The 19,813-nt window shown below is 36.8% G+C and overlaps 1 protein-coding gene across 4 annotated transcripts in view; it reads left to right on the top strand.

Annotated features, from left to right (window-relative positions):
* The window catches only part of LOC100740297 (phosphatase and actin regulator 1-like), a 147,625-nt gene that overhangs the window by 126,663 nt on the left and 1,149 nt on the right, over window positions 1–19,813 (top strand). For 3 of the 4 annotated variants that reach the window (XM_033321888.1, XM_033321889.1, XM_033321887.1), the window contains 3 exons: window positions 17,495–17,659; window positions 17,813–17,911; window positions 19,704–19,813. In XM_033321888.1, the coding sequence (XP_033177779.1) occupies window positions 17,495–17,659; window positions 17,813–17,911; window positions 19,704–19,813 (374 nt within the window). The remainder of the gene's footprint in view (window positions 1–17,494; window positions 17,660–17,812; window positions 17,912–19,703) is intronic. The other variant, XM_033321892.1, reaches the window with a different exon arrangement.

Raw genomic sequence — 19,813 nt, forward strand, 5'->3', positions numbered from 1 at the left:
TCAAGGAATGTCCTCCTGATCAACGAAATTTGCAAAACACAATAAATTGTTATGATTTGTCGAACATGGTTAGATCAGTAAGAATGTGATAGCTCTTCCATCAGCTGTCAAATGAAATTATTAAGATAACTATCGCTCGTAAGCGATATGTTATCTTAAAAGCAAAATGCAGAATTATTTATATATTTTTCACGATAAACTGTAGAATTACTGATGGAATATACTTAAACCGGTAAAAATATAACAGTTTCTCCACCAGCTGTCAGATGAAACTATCAAGATAATTATTGCCCATAACTCATCATTATGAAATTTCCTACATTACTGACCAGCTAAATCAGCAAAAGTAACGTAGTTTCACGGTAAACTATTAGAATAATCGCTGATAACTAAACCAACTAAATCAATAAAAATATAACAATGTACCTGTGGCAGGTGTAAAGATTCTCATGAGAAACGGAAGTGGGAGTATCTCTAAGTTGCGATCCGGATGAAAAGGAATGGTCGTCGAACTATTGCATTGAATCCGGTCACGTGTTCACCATGGTTGCGTGACTGGCAGGGCACGTAGGTAAACGCATTGCTCACTGCGTAACACACTACGCGTAGTACTCGCGTACCGCGTTCCAGTACGTTTACACCGTAGTAGCAGGGGAATAACGGTGCTCGTTGTATGGCTGCGTTCACAACGTGCACTGGAACGTGACGTTCCCCCGATTTACTGAAACTCGATTAAAAAATTTCATCTACGATTTTTTCGTCGATGTGGGGTTATTTGGATTGTGGAGGTGATGTGAAAATTGAAGTGAGTAACGGGAAATAAAATAATTTGAATATTAGAATACTTTCATCTATCATGTGATATAGTATTTCATGCATCATAAAAGTCCATTTATAGGAGCGAAATTTTATTTGGTGTCTGACTAACTGACTGAATCTATTTATTTCAACACGAACTTTTATCTTTCGAATGAGAAGTTGTATCATTGTTCTCATGGCGATAGGCATCTACATAAATATACATACATGTTTTTTATACATAGTTTATGAAAGATAGTCTTTTGATTGACTTGTAGACTAACTGAATCATGTAAATTTATTTAAATAACGTACAAAACGATTTAATTTAAGATTTGTAAATTACATTCTTAATTAAAGTGGGAACACATGTTAAGAGGGAAATTCAGTTGTGACGAAAATTAAGAAGATTCTTTTCACTCAACTTTCCATTTAATGCTAGAAACGCGTTTAATTTGTTTATATTTCATGGATGATTAGAAATATGAGTAGCATTAACTTGAAATATGTGTACTACGTATACGAAGTAAATATCTACTTACAATCATTGTTTTAGTAATAACCTCATTTTCTGGTTAATTAATTGTGACCGGAATAATTAAATTCACATTAAATTATGCAGCCATGCAGATACATTGTACTTATATGTATATTCTATATGTGGTATAATTAAATTCGCATAACATGTTTCTGTTTTGTTTAGAGATAAAGCAGAATATTCCACTATAATTATACGAATAGTGGAACATTTGAGTATACATATAGAATGTTTTGTTGATACAAGTTGAAATTGGACTTTGCCCTAACGACCCCCAAGATACTAATTGTTAAAATTATATAGAACAGTTTAGTAAACTTCTCTGTTGTAACAAACAAATTATAACTGTTGCGTTTTCTGCCTTTGTGCATTTTAACAACATGACTTGGAGGGACGAAAAAAGAAAGCAACGTGTCAGAGCAAACGTTATTAAAACAAAGATATTCCTAACGACAAAAGTAATAAAGATAATCGTATCTCTTGTCAATAAAAACAGAAATTTCTTGGTCATTTGTTAATGGATCAAAATGACTCATCGGATCTTCCTACTCTTAATCCCAAAAAGGTAGTTCACCTTGCATGCACCTCAACAGAAAACGATCCAATCGACCGGTCCTCGAGCAAAAAGTAACGAAACAGGACGAACGAGACGAGCAAAGAAGCCAGACGATCCGTTTCGTTCGATTCAGACTTCTTTTTCTGTATCGCATCGTATTAACGACTACGTTTAATATCCATCGCTGACTCATATTTCTTCTTCCGATTCATAATGCTTGCTGTGTTCGACGATACTGATGCGTTAAGAAACAACCACGTTTGGTCGGAAGTGAGAATCATCGCTCTTTATCGATGACTTCGAAAGCATCCAGAGTTCGGTTGAATGCAATTATTTGCATATTTATTCGGTGGCAGAGCACACGCTGCCGATAAAAGGGGCGATATTGAAGAGCGATTCGGGGAAGTGATGGCTTGATGTGAATTCACCGGGAGAAAGTTTCGATCGATTCGGAAATACTTTTGCATCGTAGCTGGAAAATAGAGAGGGAAAGAGAGGAGAGAAGAGTTTGTTTGTTCGAGGCGAAGTTTTATTCCTGTTACTGCTTTCGTAGGGATTTTGGTTTTCTTTAAATTTATTATTAGTGCATATTATTTATTTATTATTACTATACAGTATTAAATTTATTATGGTATATATTAAGTAATCTTTCTTTAAATGTAGTTACACTGCGTGAAAACTATGTTAGATTACTATAGAATTATTTTTAGTATTTTTCTAGTACCTATAGTCGTTGGTATGTAAAAGAAATGCGTTTCTTTAAAATTCATGGCTTCCTTTGGTTGTTAGGGTTTTATTTTGATTGAAATCGTTTCTTAAAATTTGATCTTTTTTTTAGCTTGTATTTAAATTCTATATATGCACTATGTATTTTGTGTCGATATCGATAACCCGAAATGCAGATTGCAGAATAAAGATATATGGAAATAACTTCACGCCGTTGCTGAACGATTGATTTGAAGTTGTAATAAAAATAAATTGAAGTAACAAAAGAATTCAGAGTGGTTCTCGTTGCACTATCGATAACAATTATTTGTTCCATGTTTTCTATGTTTACAAAAAAAACAATAGAATAAGGTGAAAAACAATAAAACAACAAAAATGAATAAAACAGTATAAAAGATATAGTGGGCGATTGAATCATTATAAACACTTTTAAGAATCTTGAATAAGAATAGAATGGAAAATCCACTTAAAACGAAATCTCCTTTATTACACAAAGCATCGTTGCTCTCCTCCTCCACGATATATAATAAGAACCTTTAAACAAATTTTTAAACAGAAGCGTAGCACAAATATGTATAAATTTTCCATTCGACCACAATAACCTAACACATTACATTACCACTTTCTTTATCTCTTCCTTCAACTCCTTATCTCATCCACCGCAATTTCTCTACTCTCTCACACCTTAGACTCCAGTTCCGTCTTAGAATTCACCTTAATGCGCCCACCAGTTCCACTTTTATGCACCTTAAACCTGTCTACACTAAAACTTCGTCGAGTTGAGCGACACTGAATGATTCTCTCATTTCTTGGTGAGCTCGAACGACGGTAGTTCACGAATGAAACGGGTTTAAGCTTCGAGACTTTTTCGTAGATTCTTTGAAGATCACTCGAGCGTGGCGTTTCATTAAGTTCTACGGTTGTCGTCACGCGTTTCGTTGGAACAGCGTGATGTAGAGAATAAGACGATGGCAATCGAGATCCACGAGGAAGCGCAATTATATGAGCGTTTTCGTGTCGAGAAAGTCGTCACGTTCCAAGGACTTGCGGAGTAATCTCTCTCTCTCTCTCTCTCTCTCTCTCTTTTTAATCGACCTCGAATCCGATCGGCGTACAACTAGATTCCTGTAATTACCGGATGCCTAACTCACAAGGACAATATCCTGTCCTACTGTTGCGGCACCTGTGATTTCCTTCCACTTGCTTTGATACCATTTCCATGAATCTTTTCTGTTAGCTTGTTAAGCGATAGACGAAATTAAATAGAGCGTAAATAGAATTTGTAGGGAGTTTTCAATTTATTAGTTAGAATTTTTAAGAATTTTCTAATTTAGCTGTCGTAGATTTTAGTTTTCAACGGGAACGATTTTCTGATGTACTTAATGTGGGAAATTTTAGTAGTACGGATAATAAACTGTTAGGAATTCTTTGAAGTTTGGAATTTAAGGTTCTGCTTTTTAATGAAAGAGATTTTACTGCGAATAATACTTTTCATTTTAAGCAATTCGTCTCATTATACATTTTGTACGATGCAATTTTTATATCCTTGAATTTATTACGTTGATTCTACGCTTGATTATTAAGATAAGATACAGAGATTCTCTATTAGTATAAGGTTTCATCATCATCATCATCATAATCAGCTAACAATGGCAATCTCTATTACATAAAAAAGGTAGTAATACAATTAGTTTCGAGCGATTTGGTTTGTTGTTCGTTTCATACGTGTACAGTGGGATTAACATTTACAACTTTTTAATCTTTGAATTTATTGCATTAATTCTACGTTTCGTAGATGTTGAAATAGTTTCGTATAAAACCTAATCTCTCGCGAGATACATTAATCAGTTACATCGAGGCTCATTATTCTGTTGCGTTTAATTGCAAGAAACTTTAATTACATAGAGTTTTCCTTGTTTAATTGTGCATGTAGAACGATTATAGTTGTTTTTCCCCTCTAGGCGTTTCTTTGAACTTTTTAGCATTTGGAATTAGTTCCTATACATAGTAAAAATCTTAAAAAAAAAAAAGAACAGAGAAATCGTGAAATAAAGAAAGTTATTGCAATTAGTCTCTACGTATTTCCTTTTTATAGATTAGTTCCTTAAATAACAATATTATTCTTAATTGCAGCTGCATATGTAGTTATATCTTTTTTGACAAAATTTTAACGCGGTTCGAAACAAAACGTAAATGTTATTACAATTCACGTAAAAATAGGATTTTAATACATATAAGATGTTTAAATTAACAAACTTAATGTCATATAGATGCTACACCATCCTAAGATAACGTAACACGAGCAATAGAGAGGAGTAATTCGATGAAATAACAGATTCGTGTGAACAAATTTTCTGAATTTATAAATAAATCCATCTAATGGAGTATGATAATGTGATCTGTTATTATTATTAACCACTAGCTTAATTCTTTGTATTATTCAACGAAATTAAATCCTAATCATTATCCCCTCGGCTTTTTCTTATCCCTAATTATACAAACATTAGCGTAATTGGATTATTTCGATAAGAGTAATATTTGTTTGTATCCTTTCGAGGTTTAAGGTCCTATTCATTATTCTCCTCAGCTTTCTCTAATCCCTAATTATCGAAGCATTAGTATGACTGTATTATTTCGATAAAATTAATATTTGTATTCTTAGGAGGTTTAAACTTACAAAGATCCATCCTTCATCCAAGTCTCTGAAAGGGAATCCTTGTAATTCAATTCCAGTCTCGGGCTAGACCCTCTCCTCTGCGTAGTCTTCTAAATTTTTGATCGAAGGAAGCTGTTCTTCCTGTGAAATCTGAACGCTTATTTACGATTCCTGTCGATAAAATGTGAATTAACTATACGTTCTCTCGGAGAAGAGAAGAAATAATGTGCCTAATATATTATAATAAAGTGTTACTTAATATAAATATTTTTTCCAGATGCTTAAAGCAATATTTAATATACGAATCGAATAAAAATGTTAGTTCATAAGAATCGTAAAAGAAGGAAATTGATTTAATTCAGCAAATTAATTCAATCGAAGGAAATTTAATTTAATTAATTCCTTGGAAGAAGAATTTATAATTGACAAGGTGTTTCGGTCAAATATTTACTTTCGTTCCCAGACATATACTCGTCTCTGCAGAAATTATTAGGAAAAACACACGAACAATCCTCATAAGCAAGCAAGTGTTTCTACCTTTCGTAAACTTCGTATTTTTCCATGAAGAAACGCGCAAACAGTCGTGATGGTAGCGAGCCATAAAATCATGGGAGGGTTGCGTGAAAAGAAAAGAATGTATAAAAAGCAAAAGGACATGCGCGTGTAGGTGATGCAATTAGGGATTAACGAGCATTTAGCTCGGCTGGAAAGGCGAATAATGGAGATTCGATCCCCTACACGGCGCAAAGGGCGAAAGGTGCGGCGGACGGCAAACCAAGGGGTGGCTTTATGGTTTCTTGTGCTTTGTGTCCACGAAATACTGTGTGCTGCTGGGCGCGTTCCAGTTGAGTCGGTTCTGCACCCGCCCGTCCGTCACTTCTGTTTACCGTTTACTTGCTTGTTTCCAGCCGTCGGAAGAAATTATACGGAGATAGATCGATGCTTTCTGGCGCCTTCTAACCGCGCGGGAACGTCTCTTAGTCTCGAATCAGTAGGTAGAAGTTTGAAGAGCCGGTTTGAGTATCGATGAAGAGGAATTTCTTGACAGAATAACCGGCGAAAGATGTTTAACACTAGAACTATCGACTACTAAAGTATGGAATTTGTATCAAAGAAATTCGAATGGAAGGTATATAAGAAAATGTACATATAAATATTCCAAGAGAGAGACAAGTTCTTTTTCTTCGTAAAAAAGTTTATCAGAATTCCCATCTATGAAATTTCTATGAAAATATTACAAGTTTCATAAAACCAACACTTAAACAAAAACCAAAATCATTGGAATTAAGCGATCATTCTGCATATCTTCCCATAACTTGGTCGATGACACCAAACACTCCATATTATCTCCTTTACGAAAGAAAAGTTTCTTATCATCTCCAACGCTTAAACCGAAATCATCCTAATTACACAATTCTCTATTCGCCCAAACATTCGTCGATATCTGCTTATTTCTCAATCTTCCTAAACCAACGGGCCAGGCCTCCGCAGACCTAAACCAACAACAGCTAACTATCCTCGACCAAACACAGCGACCTACCCACATCTATCGATCAAAATCCTACTCGAATCACATCTGGATTTCGGTAGGAATGGAACGCGCACGAAAACCAGCAACGCATTCATTCACGGATACGCGAAAGTAACCGACGATCCGCGACGAAGCTTTTGTCTTCCCGGATGCAGCGTCGTACTCGAGACGAAGCGAGTACATCTATCGAGGCGTATGCCTCCAGGAAAGAAGTTGCGAGGGCACACCTGTATCTCACCTCAGCTCGGCCGCCACAGGAATGCGTTTCAGGGGTTCAAGTTGACAACCAGCGGCCATGTAATTGGGGAACGGAAAACACTGTGGCGTCTCCATGGCAACACCCTCAGCATCCCTTACCGACGGATCCCCAGCTCGGAGGAGGCCTTTGGCCATGCTCGGGGCAACGTGCCCTAACCGACTGCACCCTCGCTTTATCTCTCTGCGTTTTTTCACCCCGTTCTCTCGAACGTCGTGCGAGCACCGAAAAATGTCTGGAGCTCGTTATTTCATTAGAGAATCTCGTCCTTCTGCAGGGATTGCTTAATCGCGGCGACATGGTCATTTTCAGGGATGTTCGAGTCCGCTGGACGGAAGAAAGGTTTATCGATTTAAGCAGATATTGGGAACGCGTTGGTGATATGAAATTTAGAATTTAAAGTTTGATGGAGGGAAAATAGAATGTATCGAATCCGTATGCATTGATACTTAATATGCTGATTATGGTCGAAGTCGCGTGGCAGTTTATCGCGATTGAAATTTTGTTTTTCTTAACACGTCGAGTGCTGATAACGCTAACCACGGCGTCAACCGGCCTCGGCAACAACCAGACAGTGACATCACCGTATTGTCACCTGAATGTTTCAAGTTGTAAAATTTTACAGGAGTTTTTAATATAGAGTTTGAACTAGCGAAGATGAGAATAGGCAAAAGGATAAAATCATAATTATACAAAGTGTTATGAAAGGAGCGTCGTCTTATTGGTTTGTCGTTATTTTTTTCCTCTTGGTGTTATGACGATTTTAAAATAACAATCGCGTATTGTAACTACGCAATTCTATTATAGAATATTCGACACCACAGCAAATCTTGCTATCAAATTTTACTATAACCAATCATGCGAATTATGTGAAAAATTAGTGACAATAATTGGTTCTCTCGTTTACTTGATTTAAGAACCTCAGGTTTCTTTCTGTCAGCACTATACTTCATCTCGAACAGACCCTTAACATGTGTTGTGTTCGATGCGACAATGTCTAGAATGTTTGGCTACTTTATTTACATGTTGACTGCCACGCAAATTTTATATATTTTGCCCTGCAATAAATTAGAATAAATTAAAATATATTAGATCGGAAGATTTCATTTTTTCAAAATATTATATCGTACTTGCGTGATTTTTCTCTGACGATGTTATTTAAATCATTCGCATTGTTGATAATATTTTAATCCACGAGATCTACTTTATTTTGCTCACTTGAAAAAATTTGGTAACATGTTTGACCGCCGTATCAGCCTACGTGTTAACCATATTTTTTATCCTCGTACAAGAGGTAGGTACCATATGGATCCAAACAAGGTTACTTCGGGTTACAGGGTGTAGTATACGTGGTTAGAGGATTAGATGGGATGTGCAGAGGCTGATGCGTGGACGGATACAGGTGGAGGATCGTGAAAGGCGAGACAAGGTTCTAGGATTACTTCAGACACGGTTGTAGTTAGTCTCATGGTGGATTTGTGGAGTTTGGCAGATGTAGGATTAAGTTGAGCAAATTGCAAGTTGGGTTCATGCGTTGCATCGTGTGGCTTGTAGTTGTTTATTTAGAAAATTATATCTAAATTAGCGATTCTTAGGTTTTTTTGACAGTAAAATAAATCCGTTTTAAATATTCATGTACCATTAAATTCCTGATACAGTTAATCGTAAAAATTAATAATTAAAGATTTTCATCATAAGTTTGACATATCAATTGTCATAATGCTTGTATCATCCTGTAACGACGTTATCTGTCATCGCTTTCCCCCCGTGGATAGGCCCTTGCGAATCTCCCTTCGAATTCACCCTTTGTATACCCATAATCTTCACCATGTTCCACTGATTCCTACATCCGCTTAGTGGAGCGAACAATGAGTAGCATTATGTTGTCGACAGATCATTAAGTCGACAAGAACGCAGCTTAGCTAGGAAGACGATTCAAATTCTTCAAAATTGAAACATTGCTCGTATGTTCAAAATTTTAACTACTGTTTTACTCTCAATTTTTTTCTTTTTTTAATTTTCAATAACTCGGATTACATCAAAACTTTTCGATCTAATTTTCTTTTCAAAATATAATTATTCCAAGAAGATAGACACGACACAAGGAAACCTAGTACGATAATCGTAAATCATATAATTTCTAACGAAGTTATCTGTCGTCGTTTCTCCCATGCGGATTAGCCCTTGAGTTTATCATTCGCGCATCAATGGCCTTCGGTAAGTCCCGTTGCGTGTACATATCCGTTTAGCAGAGCGAACGACCAACGACGTCAGGTTGTCGACCGATTATAGAGCCACTCGGCACGGTTCAAGATCCCTCGAACAATAACGCTTGTCCATTGTTGTAGCGGGAATGCCTGTTGCGTCAAAGCGACGCCAACGGCCCTTATGGCGCACGACGACATAGTTGAGGGACGTTCGAGTCCATTTGTCCGCTCGCAATATCGAACCCGTAACTGCAGCCGGGGGCGAGCCGCCACCGCCCCTGCGAATCGTCTTCATCTCTCCCCCATGTATTCCGTTCCAACCAAGATAATTAATTTCCTCCCGGCAGACATTGCGAGGGTTTTTGTTTCGAAAGATGTTGCACGTTACGTTTGATATATGTATTTGTACAATATTAATAACTCTTCGGCTTATTTTTCTGTTCTGGAAACTTTATCAGAGTCCGTTACTTTTTTAAAAAGATATTCCATGTTACGTTCGATATAGACACGTATTCGTGTGATGTTCAATAATTCTTCGGTTTATCTCGCTCTTCTGAGAAATTTTGTTAAGGTTCGTTACTTTTTTAAATTTAATATCTCCTGGCAATTTTTAAACTTTCTTTCGATGAAATATCTTTTTTATTTTATGCTTGTATCTCTTTATTTCATATTTATCTTTATTCACCCTTCGTACCACCAACTTCGCCCACCCTTCCAACAGACTGTAACAAACGAGCTACATCCGTACTTCGTGATGATCCATCGAAACTGTATAAAATCGTGTATCCATTCCAAACTACCCTCGATTTGTACTTAAACCTATACTTTAGTTTCAAGCAGACCGAAAAAAACCAGTTACGTGTATCAATTATTGAACCGAATGCTCTTTGCATTTGTACGTACTTCATCCACTTTTCGTGATGCACGATCGAAACTGTATAAAATCGACACCAAAATATCCAGGACCTGTACTTTGATCTATACTTCAACTTCGCCAAACACTCGAAAACCAGCGACACTTATCAATTATTCATTCGATTAGTCTCATACTTGCACTCCATCTACCCTTCTTTGATGCTCGATCGAACCGAACATCCCCCGGTTAGCAAAAAACGATCCCCAGTATAAAATCGTGTATCCGCGACGAGCGACCCTCGATTTGTCCGTGGGACCGCGTACTAATAAGGATTCGGTTTGTTTACACGATGAAGCGGAATCCCCGTGGCGGAAATGCGTTTATGAAGGCGGATTTCGTCGAATCCCTTCGGTTTGGCCAGATTAAACGACCGCAAGTATCTATGCGGGTCGGTGGTCGTCGCTTCCATTTGCATATTAACCACTCTGACCCGGGAATTACGAAGCGTCGTACCCTGCGCGGTTACACACACGTACACGCGTATAGACACATCTTGCGTACAGACACATCTTGAGTACGTATCGAATGGCGGTAGTTCATTATCGATCGATATCGACTACGTTCGATGCCTACGAGACGCACACATGCCGTCGTGAGAATTAAATTGTCGTGTGATTCGATAACGCGTTCAAGAATTCTATTGCCCGCCTCGAGGATACTTAAACAATGGCTTGTTCGAGGAGAATAGCTGTTTCGAGCAACTTTTGATGACGGAGCTTAGGGATTATAATGTTTTTAGGAGGGGGAACTGTGTAAGTAGATAGTCGTGCGATGGTGTGAGTGGCTAAGTGGTTGGGTCTTAACCTGGTGGAGTTTCAGGATTTAAGGATAATTTTTATGACTACTTTGATGAAAGGGTGTATGGAAGATCCTTTTCTTTCTGAAGATTTTGGTGTATTACGTGTCTCGCCTATAATCGGGGTTTTGTTAGCGTTGTTTGGTAATGAAGAGAATTATACGACCTTCTCAGAAATCAAATTGATCAAATTCAAATTTTATTAGCTTCTTAGTTTCAATACTCGAGTACACGATTACTATGCAATTCTTAAGAAACAAATGCTTATTTCCATAAATCTATATACGTATCGTACGAGGATGATATAAATAATAGCAAATTCCAGGAAACATTTAAGAAATAGTGTTCGCAACATCGGTTCTTTCTGCTCTTTGATATATCGAGTTGATCAATGTGATTTCTGAAGCTCCTTCAATTTATGGAGTTAATTGCACACGATGTGGCTTCGTTATTGAAACATATTAAAATCAAGACACGAGTATCGCGACATAAAGGAGAGCAAATTCGGGTAGTTACATTGATAAACATCGTAGTAGTTTATCGTTTATCAAATTAAATATAATACATACGATCATAACATACGATTATATTTAATCAAGTTTCGATCATTCGATTCGCAATTGACGTAAATCCCGTGCATCGACTAAACCAACAGATCGTGTTATCGTTTCCTCGGTCTTATCTCTTATCAATATATAATATTATAGCAATCGTTGTCTGCTCTAAATCTTACTACGGATATAAATAAAAGATAGATGGAACAAATAGAAGAAAGAGAAGAAAATGGAAAAATAATGTTAGCGAGAAAATATCACTTTTGACGATGCGCTATGGGAACGACAGTTGCTGCCGATTTGTCTTCCTCTTTTTACCACGTCTTGCCACGATAATAGGCGGACTTGCAGTAAGATGCATCGCGATCTCGAACAATAGGAAACTGCACTCCATCGTCGCGTTAATATTGCCATTGTCCGCGAACGGTAGACGATGCACATCGGTGCAACGACTCTCGACGGCCTTTGACGCGCGTGAATAGGCCTCCTAGGCACCGGAAACGCTTTGTCGCGTCAATTATTCCACTTCGGCCCGCGAAACACCGATATATTCTACGCGAGACAACGACACGCTTTGCACGTGAATCGTCGATATAGTTGGAGATTAATGGAATTCCAGGATCAAGATTAATGTTTGGTAATTGCTTAAGCTACTCGTGGTTGGGCAACTTGGCATTATACAAGGGAAGATGATGTAGGTGGTAGATCGTCTTTTATCCCTCAACTGCTATGGTATCTGTGCAGTATTATAACTGTAAATGATTTTAAACAAATTCGAATGGAAGGGTGTTCGATTACATCAAATGACTAGACGAGATTGTGCTTAATTTCAAGTAAAATTAATTAATATAATCGACTTTTAAAAATGACATACTGTGTGACTCACAAAAGTATTCGTATATTTAGCAGAGGAAACTTTCAGGTGTATATTGTAAGCGTTACGTAAAATATTTTGTAATTTTATCAGCGCTATTATCAAACGCGATTATCATAATTATATTGGAATAATCTATTTATGCAAGATTTATATAAGATTTATACAAGATATCTATTGCAAGCATATGTATTTAGTAAAAGAATAGTATAAAGCATGAATGATTACGTAAAGTATGTAATAAATGCGAAAGAGAGTCTTAACGAATACTAATTATGAGATTTATTAATATCGTGGATGACGGGCTGTTTAAATTCTTGTGATCTTCGCGAAATATACATATACTTGTACTAAATGTCTTATAACTGCTATATAAAATTTTAGAATCAAAAATTTTGCCAATATATTGCCGGGTAATTAGGTATCATTATGATGTTAACGAAATTTCGCAATATTTTACACAATAAACGTAATATATTCGTAAAAGTTGTCGACAAGTGTATGAATACTTCCGCGAGACATTGTAATCGGTGAACCAACTTTCTTATCGAAGCAATCTGAATTTCCACGAAAAGATTTATTTTACGGTACATTGCACTAACTTTTGTACAAATTACGAATTACAGACACATATGCGATTTTCTTAAATTACGAGATTATAGTATTTCACAGATCGATAAACGAAATTAAAAACCGCTACCATAACAATTATATTGTAATTGAAAAATCAATAACTTTCTGGGTCACTGTCGCGTTTTTGATTATCCAATTTCTCTGCTCTCTCTCGACATTTGTTCATTGAACTCATCCACGTGACACGAAAAATATTCAAAAGATCGAGTTCTCTCGAAGCTGAACCATCCACGTGGTTCGATCAACGCGGAGCTGTTCGAAACGGATATCGCATACCCGATCGATCGAGCGTTCTTCGAGTAATTTTCAGCCACGATCGTTGCCAAGGAATGCCTTCTCCTCGAATCTCGTGCCAACAGCTTCGACGCCACTAAGCCATTTCTGATGGCATTGAGTCTACTCCTGTCCCGAGAGAAAAGTCTCGACCTCCAGAAATCGAACTTGCTATTTTTCGAACCGTGTCGCTTCTTATTGAAACGCCGGAAGATCCGACAGATTTTTCTTCCTTTGATCCCTTACACTTCCGCCCTCGCATTGTCCGTTGAACAAGAAGCAACCAGATTACATTCTGCCATCCTGCCATCTATGAGAATTTGTTTCTAAGAAGATCCAAACTCGCTTTTGGTGTGGGTGAGAGAATTTTATTAACTTTTTTTTATTAATCTAAAGGATATGTGTCTCTTAGTTGGTGAAAATTTAGAAAATTGTTATTGATATATCGCACGTGTTTCGTAAGAAGTATCGACGAAATATTTGGAATTTTTAATATTGTAATAATGTGGCACTTAGGATTCAACTTCGTAAACTTTTATCTTTGTCTTGTAATCGACTTTCGATCTTAAGGTTTTGATAAAACTGATCACGAATGTAACAAATGTAACATTAGCGTTTTAATTGAGGATTAAATATTGTATTTCAATTACGATAGAATTTATGGCACTGATAAAATCTCTTAATTCAGCTTTTCGATAACAAACCGACGACCATTTTATGTATCGTTTTTATGTCGATTTTATGTATTTTTCTGCGAGCTAGACGCTAAGAGGAATAATGAAAACACCGATTGACGGCAAAGTTGGCGTCTCTTGGAATATCGATATCAATTTTTGCTCTATATGAATAACGCATAAGAATCTTCTATATTTTACAATTTTAAACAAATGACGACAGTTTCTTATATATTTAAATGCCATAGATTGCATTTATCTACCTCCAGAGGAATACAACTTCCAATGAAATACACGTAATAAACAATGTTATGGTATTGTGTACGTGAATGCAAACATTTTCCAGAAGCTTTATCGCAGAAACTTTTATTATAGTATCTGCGAAAGAGGGTGGGAATTGGCCTTGTACATTTTTCTCTATCATTTTATAACACTGATATTATTCACTTCACATGGTACACGTTCTTCATAATTGAAAACTTCGTCGGTATCTATTTCATCGATACCAGGAACCCTATCTATTATACTTTCATGCTTACATTATATCATAGAACTATTATTATCTTATATAAAACAACCATGACGCTAAAAGCCGCTACGCCATCAACGGCTTCCTATTTTAACTTCTTCTTATTTCAATCAAAAATATCAAACTCATCAGAACGATGGATTATAAGTTTTTAATTTGAGCAATTAATAAAATCTTGCAAGTGGGTGATTATGCAGATATACATGTTAGAACAATTCCTTCGTGTTAAAATAATTGGTAATCTCTTTGGAATATCGACTATCCCAAAATTTCCCTTTAACAGACATCGTCAAGAGCAAAACCGATCGACCTTCGTCACTCGGTCTAATTGCTCCTAAACTAGACGTTCGGGGACTGAGTACGATGCGATAGGCCAACGAAATTCGCCCCCGCATACTAAGAATTCACCATAGAAGATCTGCCGACCAGAAGTATCCCTGAGGGACGTTCAGGACCGATAATAATCGTCGATCTCGACGAAACTGCCCTACCGCACGTTATCGTCCATTATTCCTCTCTAGGGGCTTCCCGAAATTTTCTTTCCACGACGATTCCTCTTATGTTGTTTCAGTTGTTCCTCATCATCTGGAAACACATGGTTTATATTATATTTAGTTTTCGTGCTCGAGATATTCTAACAGATATTAATTAATGGACGTTCGACATTCACAAAAATCTATATACAAGCAGGATATCGGAGAAGTTTCTCCTTTGTGAGCTGGTTTTATTGCACCGTGGACAAAGTTCTTTGAGGCGACGTTTATGACGTTGGGTTTTGCGGTTAAAGTTTAATGGCGTGGTATTTAAATTTTCTTAAACAGATGAGCATTAAGTAACATTGTGACGTTGTATTTTAATATGTGGATAATAGTTTTTAAGAAAAAGATGTAGATATAAAGTCGGCAAATTTCGAATTGATAAAATTGCTCTGCGTTAAGGTGGATTATTTCGAATACCGCAGAAAGCTGGTATATTTTAATTATTTGAGAGTTGGCGATAAATATTTTGCATATTACGACGTGGTAAACAGAATTGGTTTCTAAATTACTCTCATTTGACATTTATTACACGCTTAATCTACCGCGTATTTTATTCCCAACGATTACGTCGTAATGTAATCTTTACGAAATCCGAAGAATTTTTAAGCTTGTAGCGCATGGAACATGGAAGACTCGAAATGTTTTAACAGTCATCGTAATTTCAACGTATTAATTGCAATACGAATTAATTAGTTGTTAACAGAGGATGTTATTACGAGATCAATTGGCGGTTACTAGAGCGGAATAGTTCTAAAGTTTTACAATTCTAAATATAAGAAGCGGTTACGGAGATCGCAATATATCATATTTCATGAATATTAATATCAAGGCTTACTTACTAATTCTAGAAACATTAGAAATATCTCCCTATTCAGGATCTCTTCAATTCCATTTTTCACAGTTTTTTATTATCCAACCTTTCCCGAATACAACTGAAAAATTTATTTGATCATATTTTCCAAACGATATTGTCTTTTTTTATGAAGGGCCATAGCCATTAAATATCTATGGGGCCACGATGTCGGGTATTGATTTTATAGTGACATCGACATGGCCGTCTAACAATGAGTTAAGAGGAACAGAACCATGTGTGTGTGTGAGAGAGAGAGAGACAGACAGAGGGAGAGAGTTGGCCACGCTCAGTAAAATTCTCCACGAATATTTGTCCAACATTTGTAAACAGTGTGATATCTCGAGATGTACAATAATCCTGGAAAATAAGTTTTACTTCCGAAGTCGCCTTTCATCGTATTATCATCGTACGTTACGTGCTTTATCTCCTTTTGTCCACCGCCCACACAGACCTTCCTTCTTAAAAACTACGGAAAGAGCGGGGGCAATAAAACTTGGTAAAACAATCTTTAAGAAGTTTTAGCAGAAGACTGAGTTTATCTTATATTCTTTTCCCTTTCGAGGTAAAGACAAGCGGAAGTATTTTAATATGAACCTTTTATTGTCGAGTTATCGTCTTGTCTACTTTTTGGAACTTCCTTTAAGTTCCAAAGTAGAAGTAAGTAGGAAATGTTATATCATTCAATATATGAATGAATCTTATTTGTTTTTTGTTTTTTTTTTTTATTGTATATAAATCAGTTTAATTATACTTTACTTAATATTTGTTCGTAAAATAAACATTTTATGTGTAAATTCGTTAGAAACCAAGTGTTTCGACAAACGATAACGATATTTCCTCGAATTGTTTCGTTAAAGTTATCATCGATTCGCCAATGCGATTGTGGTAAACGCACTTTCTAGGGGTTGTTTCATCCCTTGTCGGTAACGTAGAAATTCCTGGTTTACGTTTTCCTGGAAAATTGTGGAAACACGGCAATCGTATCCCAAGTCGATAACACGAGTGGAATGCAACAGTCGATGAAGTTGCACCCTTTTATTTTACCGACAATCGTTTTGATTTCAGACGCTACATTATTTTGTAATATAATCCTTCTATGATAAGATTCTGATGCAGCTACCTTTAGTATTTTTTCATTAATAAAATATATTTTTAATAATTACACGATGGGTTCATGCATTTATAGTGATTTTAAAAGCATAAAAATGTACACAACATATAAAAATATGTTAAAATTCGTAATAACATCTAGTAGATGAAGCAAATCTCTATTTATATTCTGTTTCTTCAATTACGTGAGATTAAAATGAACATTCGCAGTTTATTAACCCCTTAACCTACAACTACGGGCATAGCCTGTAGTACTATGATCGGGCCAAACGTAAATATTACGGGCATAGCCTGTAGTACGATGATCGGGCCAAACGTAAATATTACGGGCATAGTCCGTAATAGATGATCGGGCCAAACGTAAGTCGGCCCAAAATTCTCGAACGTAAATCGTAGATTAAGGGGTTAATAATACTTCTAACATATTATGCAACTGGAAACAATTTCTATATGTAAATATATTTGTCTGTTACAGCGAAAAAGCAAAATGGGGCGGCATTACGGACGAACAGTTTGGGCTCGGGGGCAAGAACACCACCCCTTGAGAGGAAAAGCAAATTTTCAGCCCTCGGTAGACTCTTTAAACCGTGGAAGTGGAAACGGAAAAAGAAATCGGATAAATTCGAAGCTGCCTCATTGTGTGAGTATATTTTTAATAATAATAAATATTAAAAAATGTGAAATGATAGACTGAAAAATAATTTAAGGATTATCATTTGATACACTAAATGACCTAGTGGCGATTTATCGATAAGCCAGGATATTAACTAGGGATTGTTCTTCACGATTGCAGCGCTCGAGAGGAAAATCTCTGTACGTGCTAGCAGAGACGAGTTGGTACAGAAAGGAATCCTGTTGCCCGTCATAAGGTCCACGTCGTTTCCGGAAAATGGTGAGTTTTCCGCTTTTACCGTATGTCAGAGATTTTATAGGAAAACTTGAAATGTCGATGCTCGAGAGGAAATTGAACTGTCCCATATTTCATTCGTGCGATTGTTCCTTACGATGGTACAATTTAAATTCAAATTTCCATTTTGTGATCGAACTTACATACCTTCATGTTTTATTTAAACAAAAATTAAACATCCATCTACCCACGAATATCCCCGAAGAGATAATTGTTATTTTGTACAAATTGAACAACATCCAACCCCATAACAATTGATCAATATCCATCTGCTACTTCCAAATTTTAAACAAAATGATATTTTATATGTAACGACCTAATACCTATAATCAAATTATCTCTGATTATCTCCAGTTATTTAAAACTTGCTCTGAATTTCTGGTAAATCAACCTAACAGCCATAGACATCGTTCACGAACGTACTAACATCCCAAGCTTTCAGAATAACATATGTACGTTTCCCCTCAGCCATAGACTACGTTCACTTATCTCAAGTTTCTCTTCAACCCCAATTTCTCTTATCTGTACGAACTTCAACCATCGTGAACTACCATAAACCAACTCTATGAAATCATAAAACCAGTATCTACGCGTACGAATGTTATCAAATTCGAAACAACCATCAAATATCGCTAAAGTTTCAAATTTCGAGTCACTTTGGGGGATGAGATCTCTGTGGGATGGAGTTTTATTCGTCGTGGACAAATTCAGGAATGTACGAGTACAGGACCGTCTGTCCCGTGGAAATTGTCCAGCCTCCGGCTAATCAGGAAATAAGGGCCCATGATTTGCGGGTGGGAACGAGACGCGAATGGCAAGACGAAACGCTAAAGAACGTAATTAGATTCCGCGCTTGTTATCGCCCAGACATGGGCTCAATTTCCGGAACCGTCGGACACGTGGTGCGTCTACCTTCGTTTTATAGAAACGTGGCCAATTTTGGATAGCTATCGTGATTGTTTCATATTTTCTGCAGATTGTCTTCATATATTTCTTCTCTCTGTTCATATATTTTTTAATAGCGCAAATACGTAATGTTTATTGTATGGTGTACCCGAATCGATACTGAGGATAAAAGAAGTAATTGCCTTTAGATTTTCTGATAGACCAAATTTTCGGATCCATCTTTTAAAATTCATGAAAGATCAAAGATGAGTTTCAAAGTGGAACGATTATTTTATCATGAGACGATAATGATACGGACCTTCTTACCGACAAAAATGATAAAACAAGCTTCTGTCAGAAATTTAAGTTTATTACATACATTCCACGTATCAATTTCGATTTTGTCGTGTTTTTTGTCGTTTCCTGTACCGTACTAAATTACCTCTATATTATCCTTTCCTTTTCACTGTACTAACTTAAACTGGTTTTAACATAAACTGGTTTTATGTTTATAAAACGTACATCCACCAAGCCTAAACACACATCAATGTAACAAACATTCGAAATTTCTCTTTCAACTTCGAAAACTTCACTCTTGTTGGAGCCAATCGATCTCTTCATCGCATTGTCAAAAGTAAACGGTAAAACACTTCCAAACGGTTGCAGGCCGAAATAGCTCCAAACGATAGTACACCGAAATAATTGAACACGCTCGCCATCGATTTCAATCCTCCTCTTCAAATCGCATCGTCAGAAACCATCCATTCCCAGTACGAACCATTGCCCGAAAACCATTCGCTTAAACCAGCAGAAACGTGCGTACAGCCTGTTTCAGACACGCCGCCGTGTTCATTAATATTTCCTGCTAATCGTTCCCGTTGCTCGTTTCCAGAAACGGCCGGCGACTCTCCCGACGGTCAGAAGCCGCCAACGCCGCAACAGACTCCCCAGCAGCAGCAACAGCAGCAACAACAGCCGCAACAGCAGCAACCAGCCGCTGGG

Source organism: Bombus impatiens, unplaced genomic scaffold (assembly GCF_000188095.3).
Source record: "Bombus impatiens unplaced genomic scaffold, BIMP_2.2 scf_0525, whole genome shotgun sequence".
Classification (NCBI taxonomy): Eukaryota; Metazoa; Arthropoda; class Insecta; order Hymenoptera; family Apidae; genus Bombus; species Bombus impatiens.